Genomic DNA, 18,043 nt, shown 5'->3' with positions numbered 1-18,043 from the left:
GATCTTATTGCCGGGTTGAGCGAGTGCAATGTACTCATTACAAAAACAAAATAGTTATTAAAATATTGGGACACCGACCATCTATGTATTTCCTCACAAGCGTAAGGATATGTTCGTCGCGCCTGGTCCTAAGACTTGGCCATTTTAAAGCTTCCATAGCAGTGTCACTGCTGGATGTCTTTATTACTATTCTTCCAAGTCGCTTCTGCAGAGCCTCTAAAGTTCCGTTGTTTACTTACCCGCAACACGCCCAGGTCCCAGCACAATACTCTAATATCGGTCTTATCATTGAAATATAAATGGCATTAGCACTATGTAAAGTGATATAGCGGCGTGCACGGATTAGCATACCGACCCGCCTACCAGCCTTAGAAACAATCATGTTATTCCAGCTGAGGTGATCATCACAGATAACACCCAAATATTTAAACTCAGTAACGCGCTCTATGGCAGACCCATTGATAGTGACCGAGAACTGATCTATCTTAGCAATTCTGCGGAGTCCCAAACAGCATTACCTCAGTCTTAGTTATGTTAATAAATAGGCCAACATTCAATGGCTTCCAGCTCCTTCACTAAGGTAGCCTGGATAGCAGATAGTTCAGGAGCTGAGAAAAATACTACGGTATCGTCAGCATACATGAGAATACTGCACTCCACCGCCGCACTGGGAAGATCGCTCAGGTGGAGGATAAATAACAGCGGCCCTAAAATTGACCCCTGTAGGACTCCAACAGATACAGGTTCAGCAGCACTAGACACACCCTGAAATTCTACAATTGGGTGCGGTTCTAAACCACTCATGTTCGCCATCCATCAGTCCAAGACCCCGCAGTTTGTTTAGTAGCACTTCATGGTTGACGTTATCAAATGCTTTCCGCAAGTCAATAAAAACCGCACCAGTCAACCGACCTTCAATCGTGGACAAAGCTGTTGAGACAACTGAGTCATATGTACACTTCTGAGACATTCGCACTCTTATCACGTACTTTTCCTCGCCCTTCCCCTCTTTCAATGTTGCTTTGTACGTGAATGGTTCGTCGCAAAAGATATTTGCCAAAAAACAAACGGCAACATTTAGAAGGGTGGGTGAGAGGGGGCATTTCTGGGCTAAGGGTGTCGTTTTCGTATCGCAGTTTGAGGAGAGCGGCTTTGATATCTCTTTGACTCAACAGGTTTTCTCCGCGATTGTTGGTCGATGTTCCTTCAGATTGTATCCGCGAAACACATAGCGGTCCACTCCGTGGCGTGGCACTTCCGGAAAGCACATTGATACGGGTTACGAACTTTGTGGCACTGAAGATAAGCGTACAATTGTTGGTGTACAGCTCTTTTTAACACCTTAGAAACTGCGGGCAAAATAGAGATAGGACGATAGTTGTCCATATCATCAGCTTTGCCTTTTTTGAACAAGGGGGTGACGCGCGCGGCTTTCCATTCTAAGGTAACTACCCCTGACTGCAAAGAGATGTTAGTAATTGCAGTCAGGGTTTGGCCACAATGTCCGCAGAATCAACCAGAAGGCGGGCTGGAATATTGTTAAGGCCAACTGCTTTACCAGGTTTTGATTCCCGCAGTTTAGATCTCACATGAGCCTCAGATTCTTCAGCAAACTTGAAATCAGGGTAGTGGTGAGTAGGAACTGATTCACCGGTACCACAGTAAGACCGCCCAGACTCCAACAATTAACTGCGTCACAGAAGACGTAAAAAACCTGTTGAAGGAATCAGCAATCAAGTTTTTGTAAAACCATATTTGAGAAGACACTTTCAAAATTTACCTGAGCTGTTTCTTTATTTAATTTGTTATTTATTCTTTATTTAATTGCACTTACTTACAAGGTGATTTTGAAAACTCACTAGTTTGACTTTATACCTGTCTTTCATTTTATCACAGTGTTGTAGAACAGATTACCTTAAAATGACCGTAACACGCATGTTACATCATGCTCACTTACTGGCTTTGAAAACTCACTAGTTTGACGTATAACTGGCTTTTAGTTTTTTCACAGTGTTGTAAATATAGATTATATTACGTTAAAATGACCATAAAACATATGTTACATCATATTCACTTGCTGTCTAACAAAAAGTAAAATAAAGGGACATACAGATTGTACAGGATCACCTTAATTTCCAAATAATGCAACTGGAACAATTAACTATCAGACAAATAGCAAAAGACGTTGAACCAATAACTTTGTCTAGTTTGCCGTACCATTTTTTGATACTTTCTGGCCATGACCAACTAAGGTTTTTTTTTAATTTGAAATAAACACAGGTATCACATCATATAGACACTGTTACGGGTTGTCTAAAGTTCAAGTGTTTAATTCGTCTTTCTACATTCTGATTTATGATTGATCTGGTTGGTGTTGATTTGGTTCCTGCAAGGGTCTAAAGATACTTTTCTCTGATCCATCACCTCCGGGTTCTTTTTGGTTTTCCTCCCTCCACGAAAGCCAATAATTCTCATTCCATCTTGATACACGAACACTTACCTGAACGAGTAGTTCAACAAACTCTTTCCTGTTTCGTGGCTACTGAAATAAACGTTTCATTTACATAAGATTTACATGTCATCCGCAAAAAGAACGTATTCAATGCGCTTGCCTCCAAAAAGGAAAATGAAACAAACAAACAAACAAACAAACAAACAAACAAACAAGCAAAGAGGCAAAACAATCAGAGATGTCTATTGAGGTTGGGGGGGAGGGGGTGCGCACACTAAGGACTATAGGCATCCCGCAGCGGTGCCAGTTATTTGGTTCATTTTCGAACCTGGACATCGAAAATGCAGTAGGAACACGATAAACGATCAACAACAAAAAAGAAACAGTCAAGTGGTTTTGTTTATGCTGTTTAGCCTGCATGGCGGTTGTTTCCTGTCCAATCACAAGAGGCGAACAAAACGCTTGTAAGATACGCAATGGGTGGGGGCGTGGGGGGAGGGGTGGCTGGGTTGGGCGCGTAAAGGACGAACAAAATCTCGGCAGAAAAGCTTTTCGTTCTGCTCTCGCGATTGGAAATGAAACGACTGTTGCACAGGCTTACACCGATTTCTGAGAAACATTCCTCAATAAGTTTACAGTTTCTCTATTTTCTCAATGGAAAGAAACATTCACCTATCATTTTCACTCGCGCTTCTTTCCAATTCAATCGGTTTTGTTTTCGCGCGATCAAGGAAATGAGAACACAGAGGGAATTTAGAAAAGTTCCTGACATAAAAGATTTGAGTTAATGAAGATGAAATAAGTAATCGAAAATGCCTTGTGATTCAGTCGCATGATCGCCAATATTAGTTTGCTTGTTATTCATTACGATTAAGAGACGATCACTCTTGTCACGATTAAGTCGGTAAAACCATGCATAGAAACGGCAATACTGGAATAACTGAGTTTTGTTCATTTAGGTTTAGAGAAAGATCAGCTGCTAATAGAAGGTAGTAAAGGGCATTTTGGAGACAAGTGAATACGGTAGCCCACTTTTTCGCCCTGAGACGTGAAATGGTTTTTTTTCTTTTTTTTTTTCCAGAAGTGTAGCAGCTCTCGTAAGCTTGTAATTGTTTTATTTGTTAGCAGTTGTTATTGTTTTAGGGCTAAGAACATTGTTTCTGTTGTTATTTTCTTTGTCCTCTCAAAGGGTATCAAACCATTAACGCGAGACCTTACAAGAGCTGCTATATGATCCCGCCGCTTCTTTTTTTTCCCGTGAATTGCGACTGTTTTTTTTAATTTTGATAAAGAAACTAAAACTGTTTCTCATACTAATTACAAAACTAATAGAGTTACTTATATTATTCAGAAAACTTGTGTACAATACAATTACTTGCGCCACTTACAATACTCAGTAGTACTTAAAATACTTACATCACAATTTAATACGATTACTTACAATATTTACAATTTAATACGATTACTTACAATATTTACAATTTAATACGGGCGCTTACATTATTTACAATTTACTGCGATTACTTGCGCTACTTACAAATCTTGCACAACAAATAGATTACTACAGCATGCTTACTTACAATACATAAACCCAGCTTATTCCCGTTAGTAACTTGAATTGTTAATTTGAGCTGATGAAAATATTCATGTATGTATTATACATGCCCCTTGTTTCTTTTCCTTTTGTTTCCATTTCCTTTTCAGGGGACTAGGATCAAGTTACTTTTCTTGTTGCAGAGCTGCCGACTTCACCTTTCTCCTTCCGCTCTTGAAATATCCTTCTTCGCCCCTTTTCGGCCAGCTTTGTGCCACTTGAGCTCTTTTCTGACTGTTTCTGAGATGGAAATTTTCCATTTTTTCTTCTATAAACAACACTTTCATCGAAAACAGGAAAGGGACCCGGCATTTTTAAGTTGCTCGAGGCGGCCATGTTTGTTTACAACTCGCACACGCATGCTATCGCGCGCGATATTGCGCGATTTTCTCGCGGGTGATTTGCATGCGTGTACATTGGGAACCGTTCTTCGCGCGGTCAAAAAACCCTTTCGAGCCTCCTTAATCGAATCCTTACGCTTTGAGATGCTTCAGGTGGCTTTGCTGGATTATGCTGCATATACTGCCATTTGCCGTTGTTAATAGACTCATTTACTCTTTTGTCTTCCAAACATGGAGCTTACGGTTTAATGAACAAGTTAGTTACTGGTGTTGTGCGTTACATATGGCGTTAGTTTCTGAGCGATGTCTTTCCGTCCAATTTCTTTCAATGTCTTAACAAATTGACTCAGGGGAAGGAATCGGTATTTTGTCTGGAGCAGGTTCATTAACAGTTTGGAAGGACTTCCTTCGTTTTGGAGCTCATCATGTAAGGCCAAGCGTTGTTCCGGTGTAATCTTCTTGTATTTGCAAGCAAGCCGTTCGTAGTCTCGCCTGAACCACCGTCTTCCATTGTCAAGCTTGAGACACACCCAATCAAACACTTCCTGGTGTTTGTGCTCCAGCTGATCAAGGCTCATGTCACCTAAATGGGTCAATATTTTAATAACTGAGTTCTTCTTTTAAATTTCCCTTCATAGGTTGAGCTTTAATTTTAAAAAGCATAATTTACTTCATTAATATTATCTCTATATTATTATTATTATCATTATCATTATCATTATCATTATCAATATCATTATTATTATTATTATTATTATCATCATCATTATTATCAAGAACGTTCTCAGTGCTATAAATTGCTTGTTGTACTCTCTTGGAACCGGGTCTATTCCTTGGTCCTGGGGTGTTACTTGTCTATTGTTATTGTTATTATTATTATTATTATTATTATTATTATTATTATTATTATTATTATTACTAGTAGTAGTAGTAGTAGTAGTAGTACTATCATCACCGTCGTCATCATCATTATCATCGAACAGTAATGGGTATATAACACTTTAATATTATAATGCTATATGGCAGACATACAAACAGTTTCACCGGGTTTCATTGGCTGTTGCTGGGAGTCACTGAACTAAAGCCCCAGCTAAACGATCCAACATTTCCATCCTGGTTCATCGTGTTAAAAGAACATGTTTGATCGGTTTAGCCGCCTCTCTCGGAGCAATGGATTTTGTTTTTATCACAAGACCGTAAATAAATAATTACTCACCAGCATCATCGTCACTTCGCACACTAAGTTCACTGAGCTCACTGCTCATTGAGCTTTCAATCACGTTTTCTTCTTGTTCCTGGCTGTTTAAAGTTCTAGAATCCAGCTTCCATCGATCGGCACATTTACTCTCCAGTTCTAACGGGAAAATCAAGTACTATTGTTCAAGCCCTGCATGATTATAATAACGTGTGTTCTACTGATCGACTTATGTATGATAACAGCATGATTAAGTCTAGAAGTACCGCTTTTCTCCATCGTGGTGCCGCTACTCCCCGAACTTCCGATATTTATCGATTAATTGTTATCGATAATATTGATTGATATCGATTATATCAATTATCGGTTTTCATTGATCGGTCACGCTGGGATTAGATGTTTTCGTGAGGGAATTTTAAAATACCAGAAGCTGATCGGCTTCTGAAAAGTTTTAATCTTGAGAGTCGCGAATCATCTCTCACTCTAAACAAACAAAAAACCCTTCTCCAAAAAAAAATGTTTACTCAAAACTGAATGACTCCCATCTACATCTCATAACAAACGAATTTATTTGAGAACGTCTCTTTTGACCTCTCCTCTAATTTGAATCTTTTCAACAAAGCGGCAACTAAAGATATAAATTCTGATTACAATGTACAATGTACCAGGGAAATTCCCTTCACCTAGCGGACACAGGTCAGGGCGGAGACAATAAGACAATAAGGCCGCTTTCGAATTCGTCGCGAAATACTGGTCCATACTGAAGGTCAATAACAATTGCTTCTTCGTTTAGCTACTTCTTCATCATTAGGCGATAAGACCATCAACAAAAGCCCTTCTCAAATCATTACGCCAACCGTGTAACAGTTTGTCACGAGCCACTGTCACGCTGACATAGGGTAGCAAATTTTTTTGTCAGGTCTGAAATAGGGTAGGGAAAATCACAGAGTTTGGTCTGAAGTAGAGTAAGGGTTTCAGGAAGCTGGCTGCACACCCCCACCCAATTTTTCTGGGAGTAGCCACCCCCCCCCCCCCCTCCCGCCCCGAAATAAATAATAATCACTCACCGGAATTATCCTCATCAAGCGCTTCAATCGCTTTTTCTTTTTCCCTGCCATCTGTATTGCAATCCTGCACATGCTTCCGAATGTTTGGAGCTCTAGAATCCAGGTTCCATGGAAAGGCGCGTGTGAGGTCTGACGGTAAAGTTTGGAAATAATTATGTCATCGTGAAGTATACTTCAGTATGATGGTCCAGTACAGGTGATAATCACATGATTCTTATAAGAAAGCAGGCAAGAACTCTTTTGTTGCGGATTGTTACTAAGGCATGGCACTGTAGAAACACGACTTTACGAGAGCATTATTAGCTTTCGCTTACTGTACAATAACAAAAAATCCTTGATTACTCACCCGCCCTAATAACTTCTTTTTCCATGCCACCAGTAGGACAATCACGCTTCCTTTGCGCCGTATTGTTCAAAGCTCTAAAATCTTCTGTCGCAGTGTCATAATTTCCGAGACGTTTAGCAAGCTGCTCTCTTTCAAATCCATTCAATTTTCTTACCAGATCCTGTCGCTTGATCTGTGTAAGTAGATCCTCCAGTAAACGGAAGTTGTCGTTACCAAGTTCATTTCGCTGTTCAAGTAAAACAAATAAATCTTCAGGTTTCGCGACGCCTTCAATTTCTCTCGTTGTCAACAGGTCTCGCAACAAAAACTTCATGGAGTCCAAATTGTTTTGGGAAAGTTGTTCGCACAGAAAAAATGTAAATTTTCTGTTGTCTGAAATACACCCCATTAGTTTACGATTCTTCTTTGCTTTGTGCTGATTAATGAGGATGACGTTCTCCCGTAATACAATGCCTGCGGCTTTATATTAGAGGAGGATCGTAAAAGCAACCATAGAACGACCAAATAACGTTATCTTGTCACGCAAGTGGAAGCCTGATAATAAATAACTATCTTTAGCTTACTGCCGTCGTGAGAAAAACAGGAGGACAGCACGTGGTGCGAGTGAGTGCACGTGACTCATGCAGCAGGCTTTTCAGGCTTTTTCTAGAAAACCTACCGAAGCCCCACTAATACCACTAAGGTTTTGTTTCGCAGCAGTTGCGCAACAAGTTCAATTTCGTGCAAAAGCAAATGTCCACTTTCGTAATAGATACTCATGACTTCAAGCATCAAGAGAAATCTTAAACGTCTTCTTTTGTTACTGATTTAATATAATTGAACTCTAAACCAAGCTAAAGTTGTCTGCCAATTCACTGCCAATTCGACCGGCTGAAACTGTCTGCCAATTCGAATTAAAATTCAGTCGTCGAAATTACTTATAAAATCAGCTAAATATCCTTACCAATGGTTCAAAAACACTTTCTAGCTGCATTGAAAGCTATTCATTTGCACCAAACACTCACCTAAATTTGTAAAAAGATGCTGTAAATATCTTTTGTTCAGAAGTGATATAACTCGTCACGTGACTTTTCAATTGACACCAACTTGGTATCATTTTAAAGCTTACCGTCTTATTAGTCCATCTCAATGGCTTCTACACTCATCTGAACACAATTATTATCGAAAAATTTCACCCGAACATCGTGCTTTAATAACCTACACACTTGTACTGGCTTTTCCGGAAGTGAATAACTCGTCACGTAACTTTTCAATTGACACCAACTTGATATCATTTTAGAGCTTACCGTCTTATTAGTCCATCTCAATGGCTTCTACACTCATCTCAACACAATTAATATCGAAAAATTTTCAATTTAGTTAACGTTACATGTACCGTTGAAAGTCGAAACGTATTTAGCAACTCAAAATTATCCAATCCAAGCGCTATAAATAACATTTAACATTTCTAACTGCAACCTCCTAGCTGCTTTTGAAAACTTGACGTAAAAATAGTGTAGTCATCTGCTAAGTTAGGGAGACACTCACTCTTTCATTGCTTTTTAAGCAATGTGCTTTATTCACTGATCAATTATCTTACAGTGTACATTGATTATTCTACTTCTTCCTAGTACTTTAACATCATGCACTAGCTACTTTCACGTATATCTTATATCTGAGCAATAGTAATAGTACATCCTTGTTGCTATAGAATCAATATACTACAGTAACCTTTTGTACACATCAACTTAGTTTTATTTCTTTATTTAAATCAGTCTTTTAGCAAAGCTAGCGAAACAAACTCAGTACAGTTGCATGACACTTTCTGCTTGTTTCAATATGTAAAAGTTACTGTGAAAAAAGGTATACCTTTCCCCACACACAAAAAAGTTAACAGAAATTCAAACTGTTTGACCACTTTTATTTCCTAAAAACAATACGCAATTTTATCGCAGTTTTTAGCAACGAGTACAATATTTATTTCTTTGCAATTGTCGAAATATCTTCTTTTCTAATCCAAGGACAAGGTTGGATTCCAGCCAACCTCCATATATTCTCCTGAGCTCGGCTTTACACTCTACACTGAAATTTACGAATAAGAAAACTAAAAACAGTTAAGTGTATATGCTTCGTTGCAGTTGAGCGATTTTTTTTTTTTTTTTTTTGACCTTGAAATGATTACTCCCCAAAAGAACCGTAACAAAAACGCACTGGAAAATAGCATTAGTTTGATTGCTTTAGCGAACAGACACAAACCGCTCAACTTCTTTTGGTAGGTTTAGGGAACACGCTACGCGTTCCATCAGGTTCGCGACAATTCTCTAGAAATCAAGCGACGTCACTGTCTTAAGCAATACGGTTGGACAATGAAACAATCTCTGTTCCATATGACGGAGTTCTCTGGCTGTAAACCGTTCTGAGTTTTAAATCTAGTGGCGGATAAAACTAATTGCCAACACTTCTGGAAGCCCTTTTCCAAGGTCAAACGAAAATCACTCAACATTTTCATAACGCTGTCCCACGTGTGAGAATAATGACAATTTCCTTCAGAAGCTAAGCACCACACTGAAATATTTTTAGACGAAGGACTATGTCCCTTTTAAATAAATTTCATATTAAATCAAATTTAACTTGATGACGATGATATATGTACAGCGTCTTTCCCAAGCATCACGTAAATAGACAAATTTCTAATCAATTATTTGACAGACTGACTGACTACATGACTGTCTAACGGACGGAGGGACAGACGGAAGGAAGGACTTACAGACTGATTGACTGGCTGCCACGTGTTCGAGAGCAGGGAACACAACAAAAGGGCGAGACGAAACTCTCCCCCAGTCACTGCTTCCCGTCTTTCCCTTGCTTTGTTAAAAAATTCGTTAATATTTTCCACTCTGCTTGTCTATTTTCGTATAGGCGAGTTTCAATTAAAAATTAAAGAGCATGGTGATTCTTTGGGTTCAATAGACCCCATCGTCATCAAAAGTAAGAGGAATAATTCAATCGTTCAAGTACAGGGACAAATTCAGTTGAACGACACTGAGCTAACATCCCTTCAATAAACGTAAGCTTTCCAAATTTTAGTCGACGTCCAGTTGTTTCTGGAGCACTTTTGAGTACAAATTAAAAACACAAAGGAAATTAAACCAGCGATAAACGGTAATCTCCTTATACTTAACCGGTTTCCCACTGAATGGGTAAAAAGTGGAGTCATTATCCAGAGTTTGATTACGAATAGAACAAGCCTATTCGTTTTCTCTTACCTTAATATATAAACGAAAGAACAGTGATCAAATTCTTGCAGTAAAAAGTTGTGCGCTTTGACCGCATGCATTTTTTAGCTCAAACTCAAACGAGCGAGGTGTTAAATTTCTTGTTTATAACTTGCTTTAGTCGTACACACACGATGCTTTCTGGATTACGTCAATTGTAAAGCATAGACGGTTAGACCTTCCATCTTCAGGAAACAGACCCTTGGCCCACTTTCATAGTTTTTAATTAGTTTTCTGGGAATCCTGATCACAGTTTGCGGTGTTGTTTTAATGATTTCTAGACCCTGTGTAAGAACTCATTTGTGACAATGGTGTTTAGTGCCAAGTTGTGTTTCTTGTAAACTGTTCTTATGACTTAGCCGACACCAAATGGGGATAGAAAGAGAAGCTTTAGCCGATTTCTGTCTGCCTTTCACATTCTAATTTTTCATCTAACCCGCATGTAGCTCACGGTCTACGAAGCAAGTACTTTACCACAATTGCTGCTTATCTCGCAATCTGATTGGCTACTTTGCCGTTGTCGATAAGAGTCCATTCCACGCTGCTCGCGTCAATGTGTCGCGCAATGCCTTTTTCAGCGCGCGCTCTGAAAAAAACATTTTCTTTGACCTTGATATTGTGGTAAAAACAAATCGAAATATGGTTTAGCGTGGTCTGTACTCTTATCGACAACGAGTACGCGTCATCACAGTGGTCAAAATGTTGCGGACTCACTCGGCTGCGCCTTGTGAGTCCATAACATTTTGACCACTGTGATGACGCGTATCGTTGTCGATAAGAATACAGACCACGCTAAACCACATTCGATTTGTTAAAGTTACTCAGCTGTCATTGTGACTTACATAAAGGCAGTAGTTTCTGTGCGATGTCATTCCGTCTTATCTCTTTCAGTGTCTCAACAAACTGACTTAAAGGAAGGTTTGGGTATCTTGCCCGGAGCAAGTTCATCAAACTTTTGGAAGGACTTCCTTTGCTTTGCAGCTCATCATGTAAGGCGTTACGTTCTTCAAGTGAAATCTCCTTGTACTTAGCTGCTAGGCACTCGTAGTCACGTCTGAACCACCATCTTCCATTGTCAAGCCTTAAGCACATCCAATCAAAAAGTCCCTGGTTTTCGCTCTCCAGCTGCTCAAGGCTCGTATAAGCTGAAGAAAAGAGCATTTCAGCGAGAAAGAAATTAAGAGGGAATCCACCAGAAGTTCGAGTAACTAGTGGTCAAAAAACTTTGTACCAGCATTATTTAACTTGTATTGCAAATTTCTATGCGACTGTTTTAACTTTCTTCTTAAAAGAAATCATTTCTAACAAAACCAAATGTCGAAAACAAGTGTTGAAGTTCATGTGAAACAGCTGAAAATACTGGTGAAATGAAACTGATGATGAAGTTTTACCTGTGTTTGCACAATTTCTCTGAACTTCGAAATTTATTTTCTCGAATTCCCATGGGAAATTGTTTTGGGTGTTATTTCAGGCAAATATTTATATCTTTAGCTTTTAGAAAATGCAAAAAGGACTTTAATATACTTAGAATTTTTCTGGTACAAGGTTTTTGTCCACTGAAAGTTGAAATTGCTCGATTTCCTATCGGATTTCATCTGAAACCTTTTCAGTGTAAGCAGGGTAGGCCAGAGTTTTCTGCATCGGGTCGGTGTACCTGGATATTTTAAATCCGGTATACAGTATCTTTCAGCTGGAATAAAGTGTATTGAAAATTTGAGTTGAATTTCTCAGTAAAGACCGGTTCACGCACATTTCGAAATCTAATCAAAGTGGCTATGAGCCACTGAACTCGGAAAATAAATAATAACAAAATAATGCGGGCATTTGTTTTTGATTCCTGCGTTCGGAAACATTACTGAAAGCTCAAAAAAGAAGCGTGACACTTACGTTACATTTTATACATCATTAAGTCATTGTGAGGTCAAATTTAAGTGTAACAGCCCTCTTCAAAACCAATAGCCCTCACCTATCTGTTCGGTTTATCCAAGAGAAAACGAGGGGTGCCTTCATTTTCTCTTGGTTTATCGCAGAAAAAATTATCAAAAGTAAGTTTCTCCATTTTTGTATATCTTTCATTATTCATTTCATTTCATGTCATTTCCAAGCATAGAAATAGCGTTTTTCCTCTTCTTTCTTTTCTTCTTGTGTGTGCATTTGTGCTCAAGTTTTCTTGCTGACCTGTATTTTATTTCTATTTAATGCTGATGTTAACTGGCTGTCTGGCTCCGCTAGCCCCTATGGTTATTCCAGGCAGCTAGTACTCAAATTTTTTACTTTTAATATTTTCATCGAAATTGTAATTTTTTTTTTCTTTAGCAAGAATGAGTGCAAATAAAGATTGATTGATTAGTCTTTTGAAGTATCTTGATGAAATTTGCTTTTCCATTTATAGGCCGTCACTCATGAAAGTAATTTTGATCGTTCAGTTTCATGGTTGGACCTTTGGTTTATTGCATATGCGGAATGTATGCCAAGCGTTATGAACTGGTCAGCGGATATACAAAATGATTAACAGGAAGCGAAGGAGTGATGGAGGGATGGAGCGACGACAGGTTAACCAATTACGGGAACGGACTTAAAGGTAAAATGCTCACATAACAGTCTACTCGAAGAGGACCCACCTTGTTAAGTGGCAGAGGGGTTACTCAAAACACCGCCTTTGAGATGACCTTCAGTTCTTTTATATCACGGTTTTCGGTAGGAAAACGACAGGACACACGGACATTGGCTGCTAAGAGCCTTTTGTTTACAGTACTGGTGGGTCCCGTCCATGGAAGACAGTTTTGTCCATTTCCTTATTTAGTTCTCTTACACCTATAATAGCGACTTACTTGGATTCATTTGCACTTGCAAGGAAGATACAGCCAGGTCACGCTGTGTTGGTCGTTCAACTGTAGCAACATCATTCCCACGAAGATTGCCTCGCCGTTCGCACATTATGAAAGCAACAAGACCCAGGATTACCAGCATTGTAACTGATGCCAACACTGCCGTTAAGATAACGAAGGGATTGCTTTCTCCGTTCTTTTCCCTAGACACTATCTCCCTGCCTTGGACCGCTTTGCGGTTGTTCGCTGACAAAGTGGACGACACTGAGGACGTCGACGGTAGCTTGATGATGTGTATTCTCAACCGCGCTGTTGATTCATTTTCCAGCCTCACTGGTCGAGTTCTATGCATGGCGGAGGAGGTCCTTTGAGTTGTCGTTTGTGAATGTCTCTTTGCTTGCGTCGCAGTGGAGGTCTTTGAAGGCTTCGTAGGTGATAGTCTTTTCAAGATGTGCGTCGTGATGTCAGCAGCCTTTGTGGCCGGGACGTTTGTGCATGGAGTTGAGCGGACTTTACATTTGTTCTCATAATTCGCACATTCCAGCGCCGTTTCGTCCTTTCCATCTCCACAGCATTTCGCACAAGGAAAACAGTCGAAGATAAATGGCTCGGGGTAAAAGCCACTAGCACATTTATCATCACACTCGGCGTTAGAGAATAAGGTGCAGTTTTTTTTAATCGCTTTTCCTTTAGAACATACGGTACACGCTTCGCATTGCACCTTTCCATATTTGTTCGAATACGTCTTATCAAGTTGACAAGGAACGCAATGGATGGACGTCCCGAAAGCAACTGAGCTGCCGCACGGGACAGAAGGTTGCAGGCCCGCGGGACAATCGGGACACTCCAGGCATTTGTATCTCCTTCCTGGTGATCCAATCCAGTGAATTTGCTGTGTATTACACGGGAAGTCTGCTTTAGCTCCATAAACCTGGAGAAAAATATTAAGGGCCAGTTTTAGTTTACACGGAAGGAAGATGATCATTGAAAATATAAAGCAAAATGTCTGACAAAGTGCCATGTGTTTTTCTTGGGGAGGGCTTAACTCGCTACAGTGATGATCATCCTAATTGACAGGTAGGATTGTTCTACTGAACATAAGGTCAACCGTTTAACTCTTTTGTTATGTCAACGCTTCAAAATATAATACTCCCTTCTCCGTAATGACCTTTCGTCAAACTCGATACTTGATTATGCATACTGTGACGGGCAAAGGGATCTCAGATATTTGGGGCAGCGAAACCAAATATCTGAGTGCCTGGAACAGACTTTATATACCCGCAAATCGAAGTAAAATTTACTTCTTCCGACAAAAGCGAGCGGGGTATTTCTGTGAAATTTTGTCGGTTTAGGGGCATGTTGGAAAAGGGCAGCAGTAACAGACGTATATTGGGTTTAGTGTCATGACAAGCCTTAAACTCGACTAGAAGTCTGTATGCAAATATTCTTTGACTTGGGAGAGCGGACACGCGCGAAGCGAGGGGAGAGAGCGCGGAGCGCGACGGGAGAGGGAGAAAATAAAGCACCTGCAACAATTTTAAAGCAAGTGATACACTCAGACATCAACCTACGGCCTGGCCAGTAACAAAGCTATTCTGCCCCCTAATTAACATCTAATTTTGAGACATCTGCCAAACGTCTCTCTACTGTAACGATACAAATAACAAGTGCACCAAACTGTGTCGAAATCGCTAGTGAAAAACAACCGACAAAGTGCGATAGCTTTTATTTACCTTTCTTTAAAAAAATGAACGACGAAGAGCGAGCAAGACTGGAATTGTCGATAGCACTCTCTGCTGAGGCGTAAACAATGGAATACCTTCTCTATTAAATGTCCGACATATATTCCAGTTTCGCCGCCAAATTGCGCGTGGACAAACCCATAGCCTCTTCCTCTGCCATCTGGCAGTTAATAATGCTGCTCGCAGGCAGCTTGGATTTGTTTATTGTTTCGTTCCAGCAACTGAAAGACGAGACTTTTTCCGAAACCCCGTCGGCAAAACTGACACCAAGTCTTTCCTTTCGTACAACTGCCTGACCGCCTTTTTCTGCTGTTCTTTCAGGCAAAATTCGAGGCCTTTACTTTCTGACTTCAACAATGTTATTTTTAAACAACGCTCGAACACTCTCCTTCCAGTTCATCCACCATGTTCTTTTTAATTTGATAACGGGTCAAGTGACTAGAAGGCACTAGACCACATCGACCTAAACCATATTTGGTCCCAGTTAGTGACCAGCGGTTTCAGTGAAAACATGAGTTTGGTCAGGCGTTTGGTGTGGGGTGCTCATCCTCGCGGGCTCACAAACATGGTTTCGGTCAATGTTATTTTATTCAGGATGTTCTGGTATCGGTTTTAACCAATCAGAACACTTTTCTCGCTCCCCGCGCTCCACTCGCTTCGCGCGCCCTAGCCTGCGAGCAGGCCCACATTGGAGCACAAGCACGCGCGGCGTAGCCGCATGCGAAATCGAGCGGCGAAGTCGCGAGACGAGAAAGTACGCCTCTTGGCGCCTCTTCAACAGACTCCTTCCCGCCGGATCGCTGTGCTCTTCGCCGCTCGCGCGCGTGACTTCAAAGGTGAGCCTGCTCGCAGGCTACGCGCGCCCCCGCTTCTCCCCTTCCCTTTGCCTTTCCAGCGCCTGCCACGCAGGGCAAACACTTCTGATAGGAGATCCCCGACCTTAGCACACCTAAGTGAAAATAAGCCAACTGACTGGTTAGACACGTTCCATGCCGCCTCAGTGGTGTGACTTTATTGATGTAATTCCTAATGCATTAAGTCATGATCACTCGAGTCATGATCACTCGTAAGGCATAAGAATGCGCATATTAGGTCCAGTTTTGTTGTTTTTATTGCACACTGATCATGTAGGAAAAACATTTCCTCAGAACGAGTTTTCACCGTTTTTATGAGTTACCGTACCTAGTTAAGGAATAATAAAAGCGGGGAAGCAAATACTTTTTTTCCTGTAGTTTACGTTGCATTTTCCATCGAGGTTCCCTCCGTTGCGCTCGTGAAGTATTTTTCAAAGTTATAACAGCGAAATAAATGAACAATCGTGACGAATTAAAGCGCTTTGTTTCGCTTCAACGATCAACACTTTTCACAGAGAACCGTAGCTAGTTAACTAACCTAACAGATAATTACTAACGATCTATAATTGTAAACGTGCGTAAATATTCCGATTACCCAAATTAAATGGGTTCTTTACGTAGGAAAGAGAGATAGAAAATTCATTAACATAATTATGTTACAGCAAGCGTAGATGTGACAAGCAAAATAGATAGAAAACTCATTTGAGATTATTAGTTACATGCGCTCGCCACAAAAGGGTGTTTCGATAACATGAGCGTTTGTTATTTGCTTCCGAACACGTGTATCAAGAAAACGAGGCAAAAACCGTGATAGCATTAAAGTACCCTGATTCAAAACATAATTATTTCAAACTACAGAGTAGACAAAAGGCTCCTCCGTCAAGATTTCAAATCACAACACTGCAAAAGAACATAAACTCAAGAGTAATGTTGCAAGCGTTTTAAAAATCTGCCACATCAGCAAATTCACTTCCCCAGTAAATTAAATCATGGTTGTAAGAACAGAATGAGATAGAAATATCAAAACAAAGATTCCGCTGCAAAGTTGTTCTTTTCCATTGTCGAAAGAAGAAAAATTTGTGTTTCTGTACTCACCAGAAAACCCAAAACGACGATCAAACTTGTCGCTAGAGCTTCAAACATGTCAAATGTCTTGGCGGCGCGATGACATGAAAAAGGTGACTTGCTGAGGACTGAGCTCATTGTCGTCTTGGAGGAATCAAGGCGAGGGTCGCTTGAAACTGAGGAGAAGAAAGTTTCCAAATGACGGTAAGATAACAATGCAAGTTTGGACTTGAAATGCACGATAACTTTACGGACTATTGTTGAACGTCGAAACTGATGAATCATCAATTGCTAATGAGTGCATGACCGTAAGGCGAGTTTCATCATAGCAATTACATCACTTAAGAATCTGATATCGTATTGCTATCACTGGGCGTTGAGTAATTATGGACAATATAAATAGTATCGCCAACCTATCAACGCGTATTTTCTCTTCTCCAGCTTGTAGATATAACTCGTTACAGTAGCAATCCTCGCATGAGCAATTGAGCGACTGGAAGGAGAACGGAAAGGCAAACCTTGCCGAAACAATGCGTGCCCTACCTTTAAGGACGCACTACACACGGTTTCTAGAAATCCAGGGATTCCTCTACGTAAGCCACTAAGAGGGTTGGCGCTGGCACCGGACGGGACTGTAACCTGAGAGGAACCAGTTAACCTTTCCGGGTTTTATTATACTTGCTTTAGAAAAGTCAAACTCGAAGCTATTTGTAGCATGCGTGCATTTTAACTCCACGTATGCACTCTAGAGGATCTTGGGCAGTTTCGGAGGTTCGGTCGAACCCCTAAAATTAAAGCACTAACGTGTAAACACTTGCAGTAAGTACAAAGACCTGCATGGTAAAAAAAAATTAAAATAAGCTAAAACGCAATAAAATAAAGACTTTGTCATTGAATAAAGCCAAGTGATTCCAAAAAAATTACCTTTAAATTTCTAATTTATTATGGCATCTGCTTGAACCTGCGACAACTGATCCATTTGATAAGAAAACTTAGTGACAATTTACGCTCCTCTTTAAGCATTACGCTTAAAGTAACATTTTGTCTTGCCACATTTCCAACCACGTCATGTTACGTTGTTTTTTCGCAGTCAGTTAGTACGAGATCAAACTCCGTTAGTTTGTGAAATACGAAGTCAGGAGTCCGCGACGAAGTTTAGTTCAGCGTCAAAAGGGGGAAAACAAATCGTGAGTTGTTTGTGGATCCGCATCTGCTGCATCAGCGCGTGGATTACGAATAAAAGCCGCGACTCTAGAGTATCGAAGGCTTTTTTAAAATCAAGCAAAAGGAGCAGTCCCGGCATAC

General features: G+C 40.3%; 2 protein-coding genes across 6 annotated transcripts in view; one reads left to right on the top strand and one right to left on the bottom strand.

Moving 5' to 3' along the window:
* The window catches only part of LOC145496102 (uncharacterized), a 492,363-nt gene that overhangs the window by 317,083 nt on the left and 157,237 nt on the right, over window positions 1-18,043 (top strand). The window lies entirely within an intron of this gene.
* Window positions 3,948-17,120, bottom strand: LOC145495754 (uncharacterized). The gene is made up of 7 exons (XM_081475346.1): window positions 16,769-17,120; window positions 13,081-14,008; window positions 11,092-11,394; window positions 6,996-7,448; window positions 6,650-6,778; window positions 5,604-5,741; window positions 3,948-4,970 (listed from the first exon to the last, which is right to left on the bottom strand). Exons 1-7 carry the CDS (start codon window positions 17,021-17,023, stop codon window positions 4,645-4,647), a joined length of 2,532 nt encoding a protein of 843 aa, XP_081331472.1. The 5' UTR covers window positions 17,024-17,120; the 3' UTR covers window positions 3,948-4,644.

This window comes from Orbicella franksi, chromosome 8, assembly GCF_964199315.1.
Source record: "Orbicella franksi chromosome 8, jaOrbFran1.1, whole genome shotgun sequence".
Lineage (NCBI taxonomy): Eukaryota > Metazoa > Cnidaria > Anthozoa > Scleractinia > Merulinidae > Orbicella > Orbicella franksi.
The sequence above is the reverse complement of the archived record's forward strand: the minus strand, read 5'-3'. Positions and strand labels throughout refer to the sequence as shown.